Source organism: Lissotriton vulgaris, chromosome 1_1, assembly GCF_964263255.1.
Source record: "Lissotriton vulgaris chromosome 1_1, aLisVul1.2, whole genome shotgun sequence".
Classification (NCBI taxonomy): domain Eukaryota; kingdom Metazoa; phylum Chordata; class Amphibia; order Caudata; family Salamandridae; genus Lissotriton; species Lissotriton vulgaris.
The window spans coordinates 537,234,016-537,255,378 of NC_141685.1; the positions used below are offsets into that span (position 1 = coordinate 537,234,016).

General features: G+C 47.4%; 1 protein-coding gene across 6 annotated transcripts in view; it reads right to left on the reverse strand.

Annotated features, from left to right (window-relative positions):
- The window catches only part of FNBP1L (formin binding protein 1 like), a 659,713-nt gene that overhangs the window by 95,636 nt on the left and 542,714 nt on the right, over positions 1-21,363 (reverse strand). For all 6 annotated transcript variants that reach the window (XM_086953911.1, XM_086953913.1, XM_086953916.1 and 3 more), the window contains exon 10: positions 15,636-15,745. In XM_086953911.1, coding sequence (XP_086810037.1) covers positions 15,636-15,745 — 110 coding nt within the window. The remainder of the gene's footprint in view (positions 1-15,635; positions 15,746-21,363) is intronic.

Consider the following 21,363-nt stretch of genomic DNA (forward strand, 5'->3'; position numbering starts at 1 on the left):
CTTTCCTATTCCCCAGATCCCTGATCCAATGCTGCTGCACCTTGAAATAGATGCTTCTGTTAAGAAGAAAAATGGGGCGTATGCAGGATCCTTTCTAATGGCTCCTATTTCAGAAGAAGGAGCTGACCTCGTCATCCGATGTAAAGCCTTTTCCCTGCTGCTGCAGGCCAGGGGGAGCCTATTACAGGTGCTGTCTATTGACTAGGGTCGTCACAGTTCCAACGCTACTTCGTCAAGCACCGAGAGTGAGCACCCCCTTAAATCTGCCAAACAGGGGCTCACAATCAAAACTTGTCTGTTTTCTCTGCCACTTCTTGTCCCACCAACCACCATTAGACACGCCCTCCCATTGGATACCCACATTAATAATGTTTTCAGAACTTTACATTTCATAAATTAAAAATCATTTTACAGTTACATTACATCAATTATCATGTTTAAGAATTCAAGAGACTAATATGAAGCTCATGAGATCATTTTCATTGGTTATTATGTGCAGTACTTTGATCTCAAGTATTAGCATCTAAAATCGTAATACTTTAATTTTTATTGTTGTCTGTTAGCCAATGTAAAATTATTGAGTTAGCATTGTTAAGATCATACTTAAGAATAGGTAATCTGCGCGTTTCACTTATGAAATATCTCTCTCTATTTCCTTCGCTTTCCCTCTTTTTTAGGTCGAGCAGACCTACCCTCAATGCGTGAGCATTGAAGGTGTCTGCTTCAGACCTATTGTGGCCCATATTTAGGAATGTGGACAGCTACCAGACGCGTGCTTTGACGAGGTCAGATTTCACCTCGGGAGCGCGCGTCTGAGCTGCGCTTGCGCGGAGCAAAGCCCTTGCTCACACACAGACACAGGCAGCCCCCACCCCTCTGCATGCACGCACACACACACACACACACAGGCGCGCGCATGCACACGCAGGCATACGGCACACATACAGGCACACGGCACACTATCCCCTACCTCGCATTCTCTCTCAATCACACACAGTCACGCATGCGCACACACATTCCCTCGCGCACACACACTGCCCCCATCCCCTCCCCTCCCCCCCCACAGGCATACACACAGGCACGCACGCACTTCACATCAGCCCTGGGCCCCACTCACCGACTGCGCTCTTCCGGCGGGGCTCCTCTCGCGCTCCGCTCCTCACGGCGCGGCGAGTCTCGTCTCGTCTCCTCTTCTGAATCGGGGCTCCCTCAGGTTAGAGGAGCCCCGCAACAGGCGCCACACTCCTTCTCCCCGGCCCCCTCCTGGGGACCCGGGCTACCCCGGACCGGCAGGGCGCTCCATGCGCCGGCATGCCTCTTCACGGACCTCAGGAGGCGGGACTTCCGGTCGGCCGCGAGCGGATTGGCCGGCCGGCCAAGAGCTTCCGGGTCGCCGCGGGCAGCGCTGCGGCACCCTCCCTATCACTACAAGGGCAGGGTCTGTGCTCTTATTGAACTATAAAGCAGCCCGTGGATTTATTTTTGGATTTCAAGCCTGCTAATTAAATTGCTGAAGCGTTGGGCATCCATTAACTCACGTAGTTATACTTTTTTTTTACTATTCATAACTCTTCATATGAAAACGCTTTTTACATAATCTGTATTAGTTTTGAAGTATAATTATATATACGGCCCGCTTCCTCCCACAGTGCCTTAAAATAGGTTATAACAGGGGTCTTATCTTGTTATGCAGTGCAGTCACACAAATAAAACCTCTGGGGCCTATTTTTCTTACACTGTTCTTTGGCCTCTCAACTAATGTTGATGCAGATAACGTAGCTAATTTGTTTTAGCATATAAAACATTCATGGCTTAATTTTATTAATTCTGCTTCAAGGCAAGTTACCCTATCGTGGAGCAATGTGTGTCTACCGCTCTGGTTCTACATACCTTATTAAGCCTGCTTTCACAGCAATTCCAGACATTGCAATTTGTGAGTGGGTTAAGGATCTTCAAATAGGTAACAGTGTATGGGAAGACCTTTCAGTAAATATAGATTGGATGTTGCTGTCCATTCCTCCCTAGTCGCCACCCCCTCACCCTCACATCCCCTCACCCTCACATCCCCTCACCCTCACACACCCTTTCACCCTCACACACCCTCTCACCCTCACCCACTCACACCCCCTTACCCTCACACCCCCTCACCCTCTCACACCCTCACCCTCTCACACCCTCACCCTCTCACACCCTCACCCTCTCACACCCCCTCACTCTCACACCCCCTCACTCTCACACCCCCTCACTCTCACACCCCCTCACTCTCACACCCCCTCACTCTCACACCCCCTCACTCTCACACCCCCTCACACTCCCTCACTCTCACTCAAACCCCCTCACTCTCACTCACACCCCCTCACTCTCACTCACACCCCCTCACTCTCACTCACACCCCCTCACTCTCACTCACACCCCCTCACTCTCACTCACACCCCCTCACCCTCACACCCCCTCACCCTCACCCTCACACCCCCTCACCCTCACACCCCCTCACCCTCACACGCCCTCACCCTCACACGCCCTCACACGCCCTCACCCTCACACGCCCTCACCCTCACACGCCCTCACCCTCACACGCCCTCACCCTCACCCACCCTCACCCACCCTCACCCTCACACACCCTCACCCACCCTCACCCTCACACACCCTCACCCTCACACACCCTCACCCCAACACACCCTCACACACCCTCACCCTCACACCCCCTCACCCTCACAAACCCGCACTCACCCTCACACACCCTCACCCTCACCCCCTCACACACATCCGCACACACCCTCTCACCCTCACACACATCCTCACACACCCTCACCCTCACACACCCGCATCCTCACTCACCCTCACCCCCGTCACCCCTGTCACCCCCCTCACCCTCTCACCCTCACAACCCCACACCCTCACCACCCCATACCCTCACAACCCCACACCCTCCCCCTCACCCACACTCTCACTCACACCCCCCTCACCCTCACACACCCTCACCCTCACACACCCTCACCATCACCCCCACACACCCTCACCCTCACACATCCTCACCCTCACCCTCACACCCTCACACACCCTCACTCACCCTCACCCTCACACACCCTCACCCTCACACACCCTCACCCCCTCTCACCCTCACACCCCCTCACCCTCACACCCCCCTCACCCTCACACCCCCCTCACCCTCACACCCCCTCACCCTCACACCCCCTCACCCTCACACACCCTCACACCCCTCACTCACCCTCACTCAGACTCACACCCCCTCACCCTCACACCCTCACCCCCTCTCACCATCACACCCCCTCACTCAACCTCACACCCCCTCACCCCCTCACCCCCTCACCTTCACACACACCCTCACCCCCTCTCACCTTCACACCCCCTCACCCTCACACCCCCTCACCCTCACAAAATCACTATGTGCTACCACAGCATCACTGAACGCCACAGCATCACTCGTTTGCCATCACAACATCACTCAGCGCCGCCACATCATCAATCTCTGCAACCATTCAACAACACCTGGTTCATATATGCTCTCTCAATGTTTGAAGCTTTATTACAAATGTAACAAAAACATGTTAATATTTCACTTCTGTTCTTGGAATTTCGTCACAATAAAATACACTGAACATAATCTTCACAAAAGTTATTTACAAAACTTTAAGCTATTGCCATTATACATTACAATAACTTTTATTTAATTATTAACTATTGGAAAAAAATTAAAAGCCATTGTTATTTGTAATATTAATACATGTAAGTCACGTAAATACAACACATATTGCATTACAAATGCTATAGGTGTCACATTTGCGAAAGTTATAACTATTGGCATTGTAAATGACAAAGCTATTAATTTAGTTATTTTCAAAAACAAAATATAAATAAAAAAATTGTCATTTACAATACCAATAGCTCAAACTTTCCTAATGCGAGACCTATTGCATTGCAAATGCTTGTTCTTTACTGTGTCTCGCTCTTCATTTACACTCGGTTCTGCCCGTCTAGTTCTGTTTCTTGCGGTTTCTAATCTGGTCAATCTCCGGTTAAGTACTATGTTATGTTCTACTGCAGCTCTTGCACCAGGGTTGCCCTCTTCCACTGGTACCTGCTCAGGCCCCTATACTCCGTTGGGGGTACAGTGGCATCAGTTTTGTACCTGTATGCATGTTCACTTCTTACGTGTGTAGTATCATTTTAGTGTGGATACAGGCCTTGCGGACTGCGCATCCCACAATCCAGCACATATTGTGCCATGGAGTGAATGCATAGGTCAATACTTCTTGCACCTTACATGAAAGAAATAAATCAAAGATTGCTGGTGAACTACAGAGCCGTGCCGCTTACTTTCTTTTACGCTGGGTCTAAAGTGGAGATGAATATCTATCGATATATATACACACACGATGGAAATAGCTACATGCTTGGTCAGCCATCAACCGTGCAGCAGGCAGAGTGGCACCAGGACCAAGAGCCTAGGGTTCCATCATGCAACCCAATTGTGGCTGTATTTGACCGCACTGGAGAGCACCCTGGGGGACATTCTCCTAGCTTGCATTAGGTCCCTTGGACCCTTCATTCGCCCATGATGGTGGCACAGGAGCCGTGGCACCAGCCACACCATTCCACTGGGCCATGCACTGCTGTCAGGGTAATGCTGGCCCGGCACAGATAAGCAAATCACCATTAGCAAAGATGAGTGAGTCTTAAGCTCTGGCTCACTCACGCCGTGAGACCGCGCACACAGGGGGGTGTACTGGGACCAGCGGAATCGGCAGCGCCCCTGCAAGGGAACAGCAGTGGCAGAAAGTGGATGAGAACCTGCATTTAGGAAGTACTGTCCTCTTAATGGATCGCATTCATAACTATGCAACATTAATATATACTTCCCTATATATTTCAAACTTGTTGCACCGGAAATACGTTTATTCAATTAAGACTGATTTGATTTTTCGATCCCCTCCAAACTACAGTCAGCTTGCTGTGCACGAGCTCACTCCGGTGGAAAGGTATCAGGGACATGAGCCCTGCAGGTGGAAGGGAGCGGGCGTGGATGTTTGTGCATTAGGTCATGCAGGCTTCACTGCTCCAAGCCCAGAACTGAACATCTGGAAGAAAGTGTACTCCCTTGTTACACCGCAGGCCCTAACTAGGCCTGGGAGGCTCAGACATGTTTAAAGAGCTTGAACACGTGATCAAACTCCCTACAGCTTCCGTTTCTCTTACCGATGTCAAACTTACCCTACAATGTGTCATACTAATATCTATTTACGTAGATTCATCAAGTTATATTAAGATATATTTGACGTGTCACGATGGATGTTAAATATTTAATAATTCACTTAAAGTTAGAAAAAGACACTTGATCACACTGCCACTGCTATGCATTCGAGATAGGCCACCTTTACATTTTAAAAGTCTAATCAGGTTCCAGTACCACCTGATATACTTTTAAATCATAATAATTCTAGACAGCGCAGCTGTTGTGGCAGCAAAGGGCCAAAAGTAAAACACGGTCTAATACCTCAAAGGTCACAGACCTCAACTTTCTATCCCTAACCGGACAGCTCAGTCTGTATTACAACTACCTGGTTCTAACCGCGGACAGATACTGGTGAACAGGACTGAGTCACCAAGTACATCTTATAATCACCTACTTTTACAGGTTATAAATATATGGAAGGCTGCATTATGTTATTCATTTCTAGATCTTTAAAATTCTTCGAGGCCTGGCTAACCCCCGCATTCTCTCTGTATGCCTGCGTATTATATTATTGGTTCTCGTGACTCTCAAAACTTTGTACAAAAGGCTGGGACTCTCTCCCGATGTCGGTTCTGTGTTTCCAAGGTTTGTTGTCTGCAGATCATGCAACAAACGGCATTTATGCGACCCTTTTGCACCTGCTCAGCTATCACTACAGGCTCAAGGTCACGAGACCCGAATTCTCAAAAGTTTTTGTGCACCCAAGTGTAATTTAAGGGAGTAAAAAATGACTTCTAAAAGCAGAGCTCCATACAGAGTCCGGAGTGAAGGGTTGTTACCCTCGGAGAAGGGAGTGATGGTCACAGAGCTATCGCTAGAAGCGGGTAGTGGGCATTCCTGGTTAGAGCCACCTGTAAACACTGATGAAAACCAACAAAATTGTAGGTCTGTGGGCCCTTGCTAACAATTTTAAAACGTTTTTCACCCTAAAGAAATACTTCTGTAAAAGATTTCATTGATGGATATCTCTAAAGTTGTTAAGGGAGTTGGGGAAGGGGTGCAACGATGGGGATACTATTTTTCATAGCAGGAAAAAACAAAACAGATTTTGCGTTAAATAATATTCCCGTTTGTGGAAATACACATCTCCGACATCTGTTATGTTTTTGTTTGCGGGAATTGACATGGGACATCTTAAAAATTTTGGGGGCTCTGGGCCAAACGTATCTTGGTGGCCACTTCTCATAACATTTTTGAATTTATGATCCAGTTTCAGCTCTTTCATGTCCTCTTCGTCCAGGTCACTGACAGTGCACAGACACACTCGTTCAAATTCGAAATAGGTTTATAGCCAATATTTAGGGATAGTGAAGTGTGTTTTCAATACTGAAACAGCAGCAGCTCATTAAAATTACAGCAAATAAGCTCTGCAACACCCTCCCGTTTCTCATATGTGAGGTCCTGTTTTGATCAACAACAAAAAATTGCCACCTTAAAAAGAAAGGAACAATTAAGGAAAATATTTTGAACAATCTGTTAAAGAAGTATTCAAGTCATCAAGGCAAGACACTGCAGAACAGAGATGACTATCAGGGGCCCCTGTAAGGCTGGGCCCTGGGCCACTGCAAACTAAACAGGTGATGGACAGAATGTGAATCAATGTCACACATTCACCCTAGTCCATGGGTACTCACAAACTTTCTCTAAGGGGCCAAATTTACAGTGTAGTTTGTGGCCGAGGGCCGCACTGGTGGGGGCGTGGCCAGTGAGAGAGGGGGCGGGGCTAGAGACAAAAAAAAAACTGTGACCATGAGGTTGAACAAAGGCCCTGGCAGCGGATGTCTTTGTCCACTGAGTCACCAGACCGAGCATACACACATATCTCTCTGTCTCCCTCTCTCTCTCTCTTTCTCTTCCTCCCTCCCTCTCTCGCCTCCCTCACTCCCTCTGTCTCCCTCACTCTCTCTCCCTCACTCTCTCTGTCTCCCTCACTCTCTCTGTCTCCCTCACTCTCTCTGTCTCCCTCACTCTCTCTGTCTCCCTCACTCTCTCTGTCTCCCTCCCTCCCTCCCTCTCTCCCTCCCTGTCTCCCTCCCTATCTCTGTCTCCCTCCTTCTCTCTGTCTCCTTCCCTCTCTCTGTCTTCCTCCCTCTCTCTGTCTCCCTCCCTCCCTATCTCTGTCTCCCTCCCTCCCTCGGTCTTCCTCCCTCTCTCTTTCTCTACCTCCCCTCTGTCTCGTTCCCTCTCTTTCTCTCCATCCCTCTCTTTTTCTCCCTCCCTCTCTTTTTCTCTCCCTCTCTCTCTGTCTCCCTCACTCCCTCCCACTTCCTCCCTCCCTCCATCTCCCTCCCTCTCTCTGTCTCCCTCCCTCTCTCTGTAATCCTCCCTCTCTTGGTCTCCCTCCCTTTCTTTGTCTCCCTCCCTCTCTTCGTCTCCCTTTCTCTAACTGTCTCCCTCCCTTTCTCTAACTGTCTCCCTCCCTCTCTCTCCCTGTCTTCCTCTCTCTCTCCCTCTCACCCTCTTTCTCCCTCCCTCCCTCCTTTTGTCTCCCTCCCTCCTTATGTCTCTGCCTCCCTCCCCTCCCCTGTCTCTCCCTCTCTCTCCCTCCCCGACTCTTTCCCTCCCTCGCCTTCCCCTGACTCACCCTCTCTCCCTCTCTCCCTCGCCCTCACCTGACTCTCTCTCTCCCTCCCTCTCCCTCCCTCCCCTGACTCTCTTCCTCCCTCCCCTCACACTCCTTCCCTCCCCTTACACTCCCTCCCTCTGTCTCTCCCTCCCTCGCCCTCCCCTCACACTCCCTCCCTCTGTCTCTCCCTCCCTCGCCCTCCCCTCACTCTCCCTCCCTCTGTCTCTCCCTCCCTTGCCCTCCCCTGACTCTCACTCTCCCTCTCCCTCACCCTGCCCTGGCTCTCCCTCCCTCCCTCCCTCTCCCCTGACTCTCCCTCTCTCTCCCTCCCCTGACTCTCCCTCTCTCTACCTCCCTCCCCTCACTCTCCCTCCCTCCCCTCACACTCCCTCCCTCTGTCTCTCCCTCTCCCTCCCTTGCCCTCCCCTCGTCTCTCCCTCCCTCACCCTCCCCTCACTCTCCCTCCCTCTGTCCCTCCCTCCCTCGCCCTCCTCTGACTCTCACTCTCCCTCCCCTGGCTCTCACTCCCTCCCTCCCTCCCCCCTGACTCTCCCTCTCTCTCCCTCCCCTGACTCTCCCTCTCTCTACCTCCTTCCCCTCACTCTCCCTCCCTCCCTCCCCTCACACTCCCTCCCTCTGTCTCTCCCTCCCTCGCCCTCCCCTGACTCTCACTCTCCCTCTCCCTCACCCTGCCCTGGCTCTCCCTTCCTCCCTCCCTCTCCCCTGACTCTCCCTCTCTCTCCCTCCCCTGAGTCTCCCTCTCTCTACCTCCCTCACCCCCCTGGCTCTCCCTCTGTCTCCCTTCCCTGACTCTCCCTCTCTCGCCCTCACTCTCCCTTCCTCAACCTCCCCTGTCTCTCCCTCCCTCTGTCTCACCCTCCCCTGACTCTCCCCTTCCCTCTCTCACTCCCTCCCTCGCCCTCCCCTGACTCTCTCACTCCCTCAACCTCCCCTGACTCTCCCCCCCTCTGTCTCTCCTTCCCTCGCCCTACCTCTCCATCTCTGTCTCCCTATCTCTGTCTAGGCAAGGTGTATTAATTCTATTACAAATATCACGAAAAGCAAGAGCTATTTGCTGCACACATCGAACCACCTTCCCCAGCCTTCCCAAAATCTGCAGCACATTATTAGTGACTCCCTAATGTAGAGGGTGCACGAGAGCTGGCTGGACCACTGCAGCAGAGATCAGGTGTAATCCGGAGGGCAGAGATTCCAAATAAGGCTGGGCTGATTCAGACTTTCATCCCTTCAGTGCCGATAAAACAAATGCTACTGGAGGCTGCGCAGAGTGATCTCCAAGTGGCTCGGTTCAATCAGTCACGGGGTTTGTCCTGATCACTGTAATTGTCCAACAACCCCCCCCTAGCCCGCCCTCCTCTGTGGCAGCCCGGGATGAGTCAGCTTGCCTGGCGCGCACACAGCCGGAGCACTACACAGGTCTTTAAAAGACCATTAAATCGTTAATGAGGCTTTGTTCTGTTTCACCTCTTCTGAGGCCCCTGCAGCTCCACTCTATGGCTGGAATTTCCCAGCCCCCCTAGAGCAGAGCCTCTCCGAGTCAGGCTGCATCAACCGCCGGTGTTTACTAAAACTCTTGAATCTTTTTTTTAAAAATTGGTACATGTCTGCAAGGTCCGGCGGGCCGCCAAGGAAGGCTTGCCGGGCCGCCACCGGCCCGCGGGCCGTACTATGAGTACCCCTGCCCTAGTCCAAAGATCTGGGCCCAAATCCATCGTTTTTTTGCACTCTACACCACCCTGGGTTAGACAATGGCGATATGCAAATCAGCTCTGACCCTGTGCCCCATGGGAACAGTCCAGTCCGAACTACAAAAGCCATGTCCTTCCCAGAACGGAATCAAGCATCCGAGGACCGGACCGCCCGGCTAGCTTGGCTCCAGTGGTGTGGAGTGCCTGGGACCCACGTCTGAGCATCCCCAGCGCACAAATTGTTTTTTGTAATTTTCTCCCTGAGTGTACTGGGGTAGCTCAGACGTGGGTCCCAGAGCCTCCACACCACTGGAGTCAAGCTAGCCGGGCTGATGAGAGGTGTTACCTCGAAACCGGTCCGGTCCTCGGATGCTTGATTCCGGTCTGGGAAAGATATGGCTGTGTAGTTCGGACTGGACTGTTCCCATGGGGCACAGGGTCAGAGCTGATTTGCATAAAGCCATTATCTAACCCAGGGTGGTGTGGAGTGCAAAAAACGATGGGTTTAGGCCCAGATCCTTGTACTGGGGTGAATGTAAGACATTGATCTACATTCTGTCCATCAAATTGTTTTTTGTAATTTTCTCCCTGAGTGTACTGGGGTAGCTCAGGCGTGGGTCCCAGAGCCTCCACACCACTGGAGTCAAGCTAGCCGGGCTGATGAGAGGTGTTACCTCGAAACCGGTCCGGTCCTCGGATGCTTGATTCCGGTCTGGGAAAGATATGGCTGTGTAGTTCGGACTGGACTGTTCCCATGGGGCACAGGGTCAGAGCTGATTTGCATAAAGCCATTATCTAACCCAGGGTGGTGTGGAGTGCAAAAAACGATGGATTTAGGCCCAGATCCTTGTACTGGGGTGAATGTAAGACATTGATCTACATTCTGTCCATCAAATTGTTTTTTGTAATTTTCTCCCTGAGTGTACTGGGGTAGCTCAGACGTGGGTCCCAGAGCCTCCACACCACTGGAGTCAAGCTAGCCGGGCTGATGAGAGGTGTTACCTCGAAACCGGTCCGGTCCTCGGATGCTTGATTCCGGTCTGGGAAAGATATGGCTGTGTAGTTCGGACTGGACTGTTCTCATGGGGCACAGGGTCAGAGCTGATTTGCATAAAGCCATTATCTAACCCAGGGTGGTGCGGAGTGCAAAAAACGATGGATTTAGGCCCAGATCCTTGTACTGGGGTGACTGTAAGACCGTGGTTCCCAAACTGTGCGCCGCGGCGCCCCTGTGCGCCGTAATGAGGAGCCAGGGGCACCGTGGCACGATGTGGGAAAGTGAAGCAGCCAAGAAGCTAGAGTGAAGGCCTTGACTTGGCTTATATTTTATGTGTGATTTCTAACGTGCTCCGTTTTTACAGTAAACATAATGCTGGTGATACGAGTGTAAAACAAAGGTTGGGCAGAAGATCGGCATTCTGTCCAACCTTCTTTTTACACCTGTATCACCAGCATTATTTTTACTGTAAAAACGGAGCATGTTAGAAATTACACATAAAATATAAGCCAAGCCAAGGCCTTCTCTCAGAGAGAAGAACGCCTTGGTTTGGCTTATATTTTATGTCTGATTTCTAACGTGCTCCGTTGTTACAGTAAAAATAATGCTGGTGAAATGCTAATCACAGTTTGGGAACCACAACGGCTTAAAGGTGACAAAAGGGGCAAAAAGGTTAAAGTGGCGAGAGGAAAAGGCAAAAGCCAAAAGCACAGAAAGGCAAAACTGAAAAAAGGTGAAAGGCAACTAGCAAGAGACAGAAATGAAAAAGAAGGCTAAAATAGAGAAGCAGATGAGGGTCTCAGATTTAGTGCAGCAGCAGCTGGGCTCAAAAGGGCGAGGCCGGGCCAGAGAGCCAAGGCACAGTTGAGGCAGGCAGACAGGGCCAGCAGGGCCAGGCAGCGCCTTTTCAATCAATGTTGAGCAAACAAGCTTTGCTGTTGTTGTATATGCTAAACAAAATCACTTTTATAATCAACGTAAGATTGTTTCCAAACCTTGAAACAAAAGAAATGCTTTTTAACATTGCAGCAAGCATAGCTGTCACATCGACAGCCTGTATAATGTAAGAATCTGTATTATTATTGTATTTACGCCCCTTTGTGAAGTCAGCACCCGGTGCGGTGGCACCGGTTGCACCACCCTTGAGCCGGCCCTGAGTGAAGGGTGTTAGAGCACTGTACATAACACACACATTACACAGAGACTATCAATCATAAGTGTGCAAATCAGCATATAGGACATGTTACATAAGACAAAGGACAAACTCAGTAACCCACGGACCTGTTTATGTTACATTCACTTTGTGATCTGCATGGTACATGTTCTGTGCAACAGGCATATCAACCCTCTGCACTACCTAACCAAGAATAACAACTTCCTTGAATCAAAACTTCTATTAGACAAAACTCTGATCTCGCCTGCTAGAGGCCAGGAACGGGGCAGCAGGTGCTTTTACGCATCATAAAAAAAAAAATTCACCGGTAAAAAAATGGTGGGGAGCCATGGCAAAGTGCCAATTAGGTCAAGGGAGCCACGGGTCAAAAAAGTTTGGGAACCACTGCTGTAAGACATTGATCTACATTCTGTCCATCAAATTGTTTTTTGTAATTTTGGGCCCTGGGCCACAGCACACTTTGCCCATGCTTTAAAACGTCACTGGTTAGCATGCATTTGAGAACCGGAAACCAGCAAAATAGTTAGAGGAAATAACCAACGCGGGTTCAATTCCAACTATTTTTGTTAAACCACGATTTTGAAACTGGCAGTATGTGGGCCAAGGCCTGGCACAGGCACGTGCACTGAAGAGGCAGCAGCTAACAGGATGCTAAGGGTAGGCTCAGAGTGTTGATCATAGGACACTATTCGAGCATCTCACATGACAAAAGGTTGATAGTAAGAATAAACTGTACATGAGAGCGAGTTTACAGCGGAAGCTCATTAGACTGGAAGAATTCACAAACTTACACGACCTCAGTGGCCCAATTGAAAAAAAGAAACATACAGGCGTTGAGACAGGGAAAGAACGCGACTATTGTAAACATTGGAAAACAACCATGACACGTTGTGAATTTTATTAGTGCTTTCAGTGATGAGTCACAGGAAATAGGAAAGCTCTTATAAACACTGATGTCGAAAGATGTCAAACATTTTGATGTGGGAATTATACACCCAGAATTTAACATATATCTAAACTAGTTCCCACAGAGGACTAGCAGGATATTATCCAAACTTAAAGGCATGCTAAGGAGGAATCACATTGCTGCAGTACGTGAAAGGTGGCTGCTTAGTAGGCCTATTGGATTTTTTTGTTGTGATACAAGTTTGACATGGTTGTAATGATACCATTCGATAATAGCACTAAGATTTCATCACAGACAATATGAGATTATCAACTGTGAATCTACATTCACAGCACATGAAATACGTTGTAACAGTTATTAGTTACACTTGCCTAGTACAAACAGCACACTGAAAATATAAAACAGGAGGTAACCCAAGTGTTAGAACTGTCTTCATTGGCATGGTTTATTTCCCCCTTCCCCAAAAGTTTTGCTTTGAGACCTCCTTTCTTTTTGCTCACTTCGTTTTTTGTTGGCCTTAGGACTCTGTAGACTTTACCACTCCTAATCAGTGCTAGAGTGCTTATGCTCGTTACCAAAACTATGGTTAACATTGGCTTGTACCCTACTGACATTTTTACTTTACAGGACCTGGGTACATGCAGTACTGCTGTTTCAATTACTTATAAGTAAAGTAAATGCTACTAGTGGGTCTGCAGCAATGATTGAATCATCCACTTAAGTAGCCCTTTAAACATGTCTCAGGCCTGCCATTGCAGAGCCTGCGTGCGCAGTTTTAAACTTCCAATGTGACTTGGCAAAATAAACCTTTTGCCATGCCCAAACCTTCCCTTTTAATACATACAAGTCACACCTAGGGTAGGCCCTGGACAGGGCAAAGAACAATGTATTTAAGAAGTAGGACATGTACTTTTAAGTTTTACATGTCCTGGTAGTGAAAATCTCTTAAATGTGTTCTTCACTACTGCCTATATCTTCAATAGGATATTACTGGAGTTACCTTATACCTTTTATCAGTGTAATTTCCAAATGGGAAGAGATAACCAGATCATGTTTGGTGTCCCTGGAGGAATCACAATTTAAAATCCTAACTTATCGTGAAGTCGTATTTTCAATTGCAATTCTGAAAATGCAATTTTTAGAAAGTTGATGAAAGAGAAAGTGGGGAAGCCAATTAACCCTTGTAGGCTTGGGGAAGTTAACTATAGACAGGTAAATATGCCTGCAATGGATTCATTTAGGCGTACTTTGTTAAACAGTTAGTATAACAATGGGTCAAGGTTCCAGCCGGTAACCTGAAGTTCAAAAATCTAAAATTCAATTGTTAATTTCTTCCTAGAAGATCTATGAAAGATACTAATGAAACGGTTGTGAATTCTTAAACAAATTTATGTAATGTGAATAAAAAGGGCACAAAGAATTAAGGCAACACAAAAATTTCCGAGGTCTTTAGGGGTTCCCACCGTAATGAGAATGGTCAATTTGAGTGAATTGACAAAGAGGAGATGGTCTTTAGTCTGTCACTTGACTATGGAAGAAATAGGAGAAAGGCTGTATACCATCTGTACCTGTGCAATGGTCGAGAAGCATATGTACACGTCGGGTGAAGGCAGAGAGGGTGCAAAGGTGTATATCTGAATTTAAAGTCATAGGTGCACCAATTCTTTTACAGGATATATGGGTTCTTCCTCAAAGGAAACTACTGTTATATAAGCATACACGTCCGCAGTTATATCCTGCAGACGCCATGGCAGGCTATGATGGTAGAGTGGTGTGTCTCACTGGTTAGAGGCGGCAGACCCGTAAGCAGAGAACGGCCCGGGACCAGGATTCAATCCCGGACGCAGCAAGGTCGTGGACCAGGGTCAAACGGACTCTAAAGTTCTCGCCCCGGTGCCTACTCTAACCAGGGAACACACTCGGCAACTCTGGGCATTAAGCTTGCCTCATCTCTACAACGGCCCCACACAGACGCCGGGGATGCCTGGTTTCACCTTGGAGATACCCAGAAAGGGACCATCTCACAGGGAAAACCAGGACGGGTTCCCTAGCGGTCTTCAGCGCCAGGATACTCCTTGGAGTCACAGTGCGCTTTACAAGTACACCCACATTATTTTGAAGGTTGCATGATCTGATTCTTCACACAAAGGATGAAGTGTAAGCGGCATGCAGCTTTCCAGTAGGACTGAGCAAGTAAATTGGAGTGCAATGCTGCATTCTAGAATTAGGGTTTCGATTGATGGGCAGAAGAAACCTAGAGGCCAGGTACTTCAATTCATAAAAGAAAGGATGCGTTGTACGAGATGCAACACATGGATGAGAAGTGGGAGATGGTAATAGAGTAAAAATGTGAACATTTCCTGACAGTGAAAACCCTGGTAACGAACCCAGGAGACCCATTTTGCAGACAATGGGCAACCGAAGATTAGTGCTATTTAAACTGTAAGTCTATGTTTCTTCTACTTCCTGAAAAGTTGGCTTTTTTGTTGATGTACGTAGATTTTCACTCAAATAAACAAATGTAGCATGACCACTAACACCACCAAACTTATATCCACAAAACAGATTCCCTACGGCCTACACCAATCCACAAACGAAAAATCAAAGCATGTAAGTTAAAAACCAAAAAGCACTAATGAGACCTCCATCTGAGGGAAAAGCTTCACTGAGCAGACACGTCCACATATCAATAACACAATAAAGAGTACGGTCGAGTTATTACTCGGTAATGGCTGCTATTTTCAGCAGGAGAAGAAGTGCAAGGTCCACGGAGAGAACTTTGTAAAACAAACACCAGTTCCTAACAGACTGAAAACATTTATTGAGGTGAAGAGCAGTACAGCGTGTTCAAAAGGTTGCAGAGAGGTAGAGGGAGGGCACAGAACCCCAATGAGAAACATTTCAGCTGATCCATTGGTCTCCATAACATTGGATCATCTCTCCCGAGACAAATATCAATGAGTAACTACAAGTAAGCGAAAATGATTAGGAAAGCAAAGATTAAATACTAAGTTGACTGTGTACTTACTTTTGGTCTATCTCTTTTTGCTGTTCTCTGCTCAGCTCATCAATTCTCTGCTGTAGCCGCTTGCGTCTTTGTTCTGGTGGAAGGTGGCTGTAATCTTCAACAGCAGGACCCTATAGCAGGATTAGACATTCATGAGCATACATCTTGTCAACATTCATCCTGCAACATGTTTCACAGTTGCACATGCAAAGCACAGTTGATGGTCGGAACATACATGTTGGCGCCAAGTGACAAAAAAAGCAAACCACTGCAAGGGCTCACGTGAATGTGATACAAGTACGTAAGCTCAAGCAACAGCAAACACCAGCTGATCCAAGACGCGTATTCAATTAAACATTTTTCACACCATATGAAAACGTGAATCCTTCATGGACCTTTCAGAACGTGTAAAAGCAGTAGCAAATTGGAGAAACACACATCAAGAGGAGGACATCAGTCTATGAAAAACATGTACATTTTAAGCAGTACGACAGAAGCAGCCGAGATGGAGCATAACATAGCCTAAAACTGCAGGTCAAAAAGAGTAATGATTTTGTTCTCCGCAGCTTTTTCACTGCCATTTCTGTATACCCTGAATTATACAATCACAGATTTTCTAACAGACCACGTGGCATATTAAATAAATAACTATTAAAACATTAATTTATAGATTTCATCCCTAGAAATACCCTGAAATCCTATGGACCACAACTGCTCCTTGGAAACCTCAAACTGAACGGTAACTCCCTCTTAGAAATCCCTGCTCCAGTCTACATCTAAGTACTCTAATAATCACAATCTACTCTAGCTGCTAAGTACTTCGCCAATAGCCCTGGAAGCTCGGACAAACTCATCTTCGAAAAGAATTTAAAACCCCACTGAAAGAACTGCTTCCCTCTGGGTATAGCACAAAGTGGTATCACCCCATACGTTTCACTATCCTCCTACCTGACTTACAGCAGCAAACACTGCAAAATCCAGGTATTAAGCCAGATTCCTTCATTTGAGTCTCATCCAGAGAAGTGTTTCAATACAATCACTGCATTGCAGATGCAGCATTTCAGGCTCACCATACACACCACCGACCTCAGACGAGGCCGTAACTCAAAGCAAAACTCCCAGTGGTAAATTAAATAACCTCTGAATCAACAGACCCTTTAAGAATAAAAAAAGGAAAATCCAAAGAGCTGAATTAGCTGAGATAAATCTACCTACAATATAAAATGCCAAGCTACAGAAAATCCCTAGAAGTAATACAAGGTCATTTCTACTACCAATAAAGAGCAAGCTGAACTTGCACTTAACAATGCTACCAATCAATGAAACGATCTCTTCCAAAAGTGTTTCCGGTCTATAAACCCCTCAAGTCTTGACCCTACTGATTAATAACACCATTGCAAATGAACCCCAACAATTCTGTGACAAACTATCAATCTTAGATAATGTTAAACATCTCGAACAACATTCAACAGAACAGCAAACCCATGTCTGGATCACCCCTAAAACTCACTCTGATAAAAACAAATCAGCCATCTATCCAGGCTGTATGATGAAACTGACATTTCCGCTAAAGAAACAAATCTATGTAAATATCCCTCACTGTGTTCATCCTGTTCACCAACAACCTCCGAGTGTGCAAGCTCTGCTTGTAACAGTTCATGCACCAGCACTTCGCAGAAGGAACTATTTCAGTTAGAATGTACCATCACCCAACCCACCTTTCCCATCCATGAGCCTCAAACTTAATTTCCAATCAAGGTTCCCTTTCAGAAACTCAGTCAGTTTCACTGCACCCTCTGCCCTGTGCATATATCCAAAACAACCTGCCTCAAAAACCTTTTGAGACACTCAAACCCATGATGGGAGGCAGCCATCAGGTGCTAGTAAAGCTCAGTGTCAATCTGATCATGGACATCAATTAGATACTGCTTAGCTGGCTCTGGTAAGTAGCGAGGGCCTTGGATGCCTCCTGCCAACGCTTTACAATCTTCCACTTTGTCTGCTCTCAGCCGCTATGGCAGAGCCCATTATGTGAAGGGCACATCAAGTCTCGTGCAGCACTGCTGCTTCTTCACAACTAGGTTTGCTAAACCACGAGCAACCACAAGCTCCTCTCCTGTTTATAAGCTGAATACTCACCACTCTCATATCATCAGCACTTAACAGCAGGGTCCAGAAAATGCACTTCCTTCTATCTAGCCACAGATCAATACCGGCATCCTGAAAATTAAAGCCTCTGAAGCAAAACCTCGGTTCCCCAATGTCAAACGCAGCACCGATCTGCTAGCAGCCAAAACCCAATGCTGCCATACGACAGACACTTGTGCAAAGACCAGGAGGTCTGAAGAAGTCACCGCCACTATAAACATAATATTCACTACACTGTTTACCTCCTCCTTGACCCAATCGGTCAACCACTTCATCTCTCACCCAGAGGACCGACTGGTCTCCACCAACAACTCCTGCTCAACCTCTCTATTGAAAGCCGTCTCTGTAGGGGGCATTGTGCTTTTACGCACCTCAACCAAGGCACACTCAGCCCAGTGTGGAGCCTGAATGCAGGGAGGCAGAAGGTGTGCAGCTGGTGGGACTGGAAAGCAGAGGATGAGCACAGAGCTTTTGTGCTCCTGGTGATGTGTTTATGTATGTACATGAACTGCGTTGTACCCCACAATGTTAGGTTTCTTTCAAGTAGGTGCCATTTTCTTCCTTGTTATATAATTTCTGTCTGAACAACACATCTCACATCAACAGGTGGAAATGTCTAGAGACAAACTGAATTCCTGGGACTACAGGCACTCTTACTTTCATCTTTACTGGATCTTCAAGGGCTCCTCTGAAAGCACCCTACCTCACTGAAAGACGTATCACTAGGCAGCCACACAACAATTCAGCAGCAAAACACTACACTGTGGCCAGAGATGCACCTAAGCAGAACCTGTACCTAATGCATTGAAGCAGCACTTCATTCCCATGGCCCAAAGAGGTTACCGCTCAAAAGGCCACAGAGCCTGCTCACAAGAACATCAGGATGTACAGGAACCAGCCTTAAAAAAATAATCACATTTAGAAAAAAACAAAAGTACATCTAACAGCTTGACTAGGCTGTGCTATACATGTTAATTTATTCAATACCTCATCAGGTGAGATGTAAAACTAACTACCATAAACAACACACTAACCCACAAAAGTGGTATATCTAAAGACCAATCATAATGCCTTATACTTACAACTGGAGGAAGTATGTTGCCTGCTAAAAAATCCTCTTTCTAGGAGTGGCAGGCGTCAGTCAGCAATAGTTACAAGCTAACTACTGATCCAATACATAGGTTCAGACAGAACCCTATGAAGCACTATAAACACCCCAAAGCAATAAGGCACTGCCAGTACTCAAGAAAGATTCAGGGCCGGTGGAACACCGGAATGAGTAGCAATAACAAGAGAACACATTTTCGGGGGAAGCTTACACAAATGCAACCCACTCCAATATTTGTTATTCTATCAAGGCTCTTTCTTACCTTTATGGTTACTGACACAAACACAATTCACCAAAACAATAGTAGGACAGATGTCTTTCAATAAACACAAATGCATGCCAAATCTTTTAAATGCACACTTTTACACGCTGCTTACCAGTCTGAACGACCACTGAATTGTTAATTTGAAACAGAAAGAAATAGTAAACAATTATTTAGAGATCACTGGTTGGGACCAAACTAGTGAATGCGCATTAAGTGAAACACCCATCCACTCACTTACTAAGCATCCTGCCCTAAACTGAGTAAACTAACATCCTTAGTGCTGTGAAGTCATTGAAACCTAAACCATACCCCAAGAATGTTCCTCTTAGATTGTCACTAGTGACAGTTCACCTGCATGTTAAACAGCCAATTGTAAACTGGTTCTGTATTGTACGACAGTCACTCCAACCGTCTCTATGATCAAGAGAGCTGGGGAGCAGCACAAGCGGGAAGGAAGGAAGGAAGGGCAGTCTTGAGGGACCTGTTGGGAAGGAAGGGCAATCTTGAGGGACCTGTGGGGAAGGGTGGAAAAACGCCATATCCTATTTTAATATAAGAGAAGGAGGAAGCCCAGAAGAACATGCCAGGGCCCCTGCATGGCACCAGGGCCTACATTAAGTAAAATGGAGCACAACCGACAGTCTCAGCTAGGCACACCTTCGAAATGGTTGCACCCGGCTCAGACAAGCACAGTGTGCCATGTTACATTTAAAAAAATGCAACTACCCCATTGCGGCAGGAAAGAACTTACGCCTGTACTGGACAGTGTGCAACACTGAAAGAAGGACCAGCACTTAAAAACTGCCACTCTGTCTTTCGATGGAGCAAGACTGGGTGCAGTGTGCGACTGCACTCACTTGCAGTGGGATGCCCTGGCGGTTCCTGGGACCCCACACGCCTCCCTCCTAAGGGAAGTACACATGGGCGTACAACTCGTGCATCTCCTGATGGGGTTTTTGCTCCAGCATCCAGATCTGAAATACGTCATGGGTGGGTGCAAAAGCGGAGCCTAATTTGCACGGGGTTCCACGACCATGCAAACAAGGGAATGCCGAGGTGGGATGATGCAGGGGGTATAATGTCTGCTGCTGTGACCCATGTTACAGAGGAGGCCCCAAAAGTGCCGGACGCCTCGTCCATAATGTCAATGTGCCCCCAGGGTAGGGCACAAGTCATATAAAAAGAAGTGGGGGGGCTGACAATATGCAAATGACCTCATGACGTCACGTGCTGAACGTGTCCCGGTGTCTGAAAATTACACCAGGACACGTTCAGCATATTTCTGTTGGGCCCAGCTTCTTGGCATTGGCAACGGCGTCCACCCTGTGAAAAGAGTGGGGGGACGCTGTATACCTGCGTGTACCCCCGACTCGAGCCCAGCCCCAGGGGGATCCGAAACAGGTGCAAACGCCCTTTGCATCCCTACATGTCTTTCTGTAACAGCCTCTGCTATGCTCAAGGAATATGAAGCCACCCTTCTGCAAAATGAGACCAACTTGTACCCTGGCCAGCCATTATGGATGGTGTCCTGTCAAGGCAGCCCCCATCGCGTAATCCACTGCTCTTTTTTGTAGTCACTGTGATTGTTTTTTTTTAGTTTTTAAATAACACTCATTACACTTTACTGTTTCCCTTTATTTTGTCTTGGTGGCAAGATGGTATGCAGCACTGGATAAAAAACAGAAGGAAGTGGTTTACAAATAAGCAGAGGCCATGGGGAAGTTCATACCGCCTAGACAGCAGGGCGAGCCAACACTTGCATTCAGAGCCACAGCAGAGGCTAAGGTGGCGTCAAAGGTAAGATTTGCAATGCAAGCTATCTCGAAAACCATCGGAAGACACCATAGTTTGGGTTTGTGTATTTATCAGAATAGTGCACTGTTACTGGTGACACAGTCCATCTCGCAGGGTAGTCCTTTTAAATACGGCATGGACTTCTGCTTCTGCTTTCAGCCACATACAGAGTCAAAAGGGGTACATATTCTTTAAATTCAAAGCAGTATGCAATGACACAGAGAGATCTGATTGACAGACTAATTAATGGCCGTGTCTATGCCAAGTTCCATTTTTGGCTGCTATTACTTACAAAACTCAGTGGCTTCAAAACAAGCATAAGTGCCAGTTAGGAGATCAGGCCTAGGACTTATGATTTCATCCAATGGGCGCCTGGACTCTGAAATTTCCTTTCCTCGAAATAATTTGTTTCAAGCCATAACAGTGCATTTACA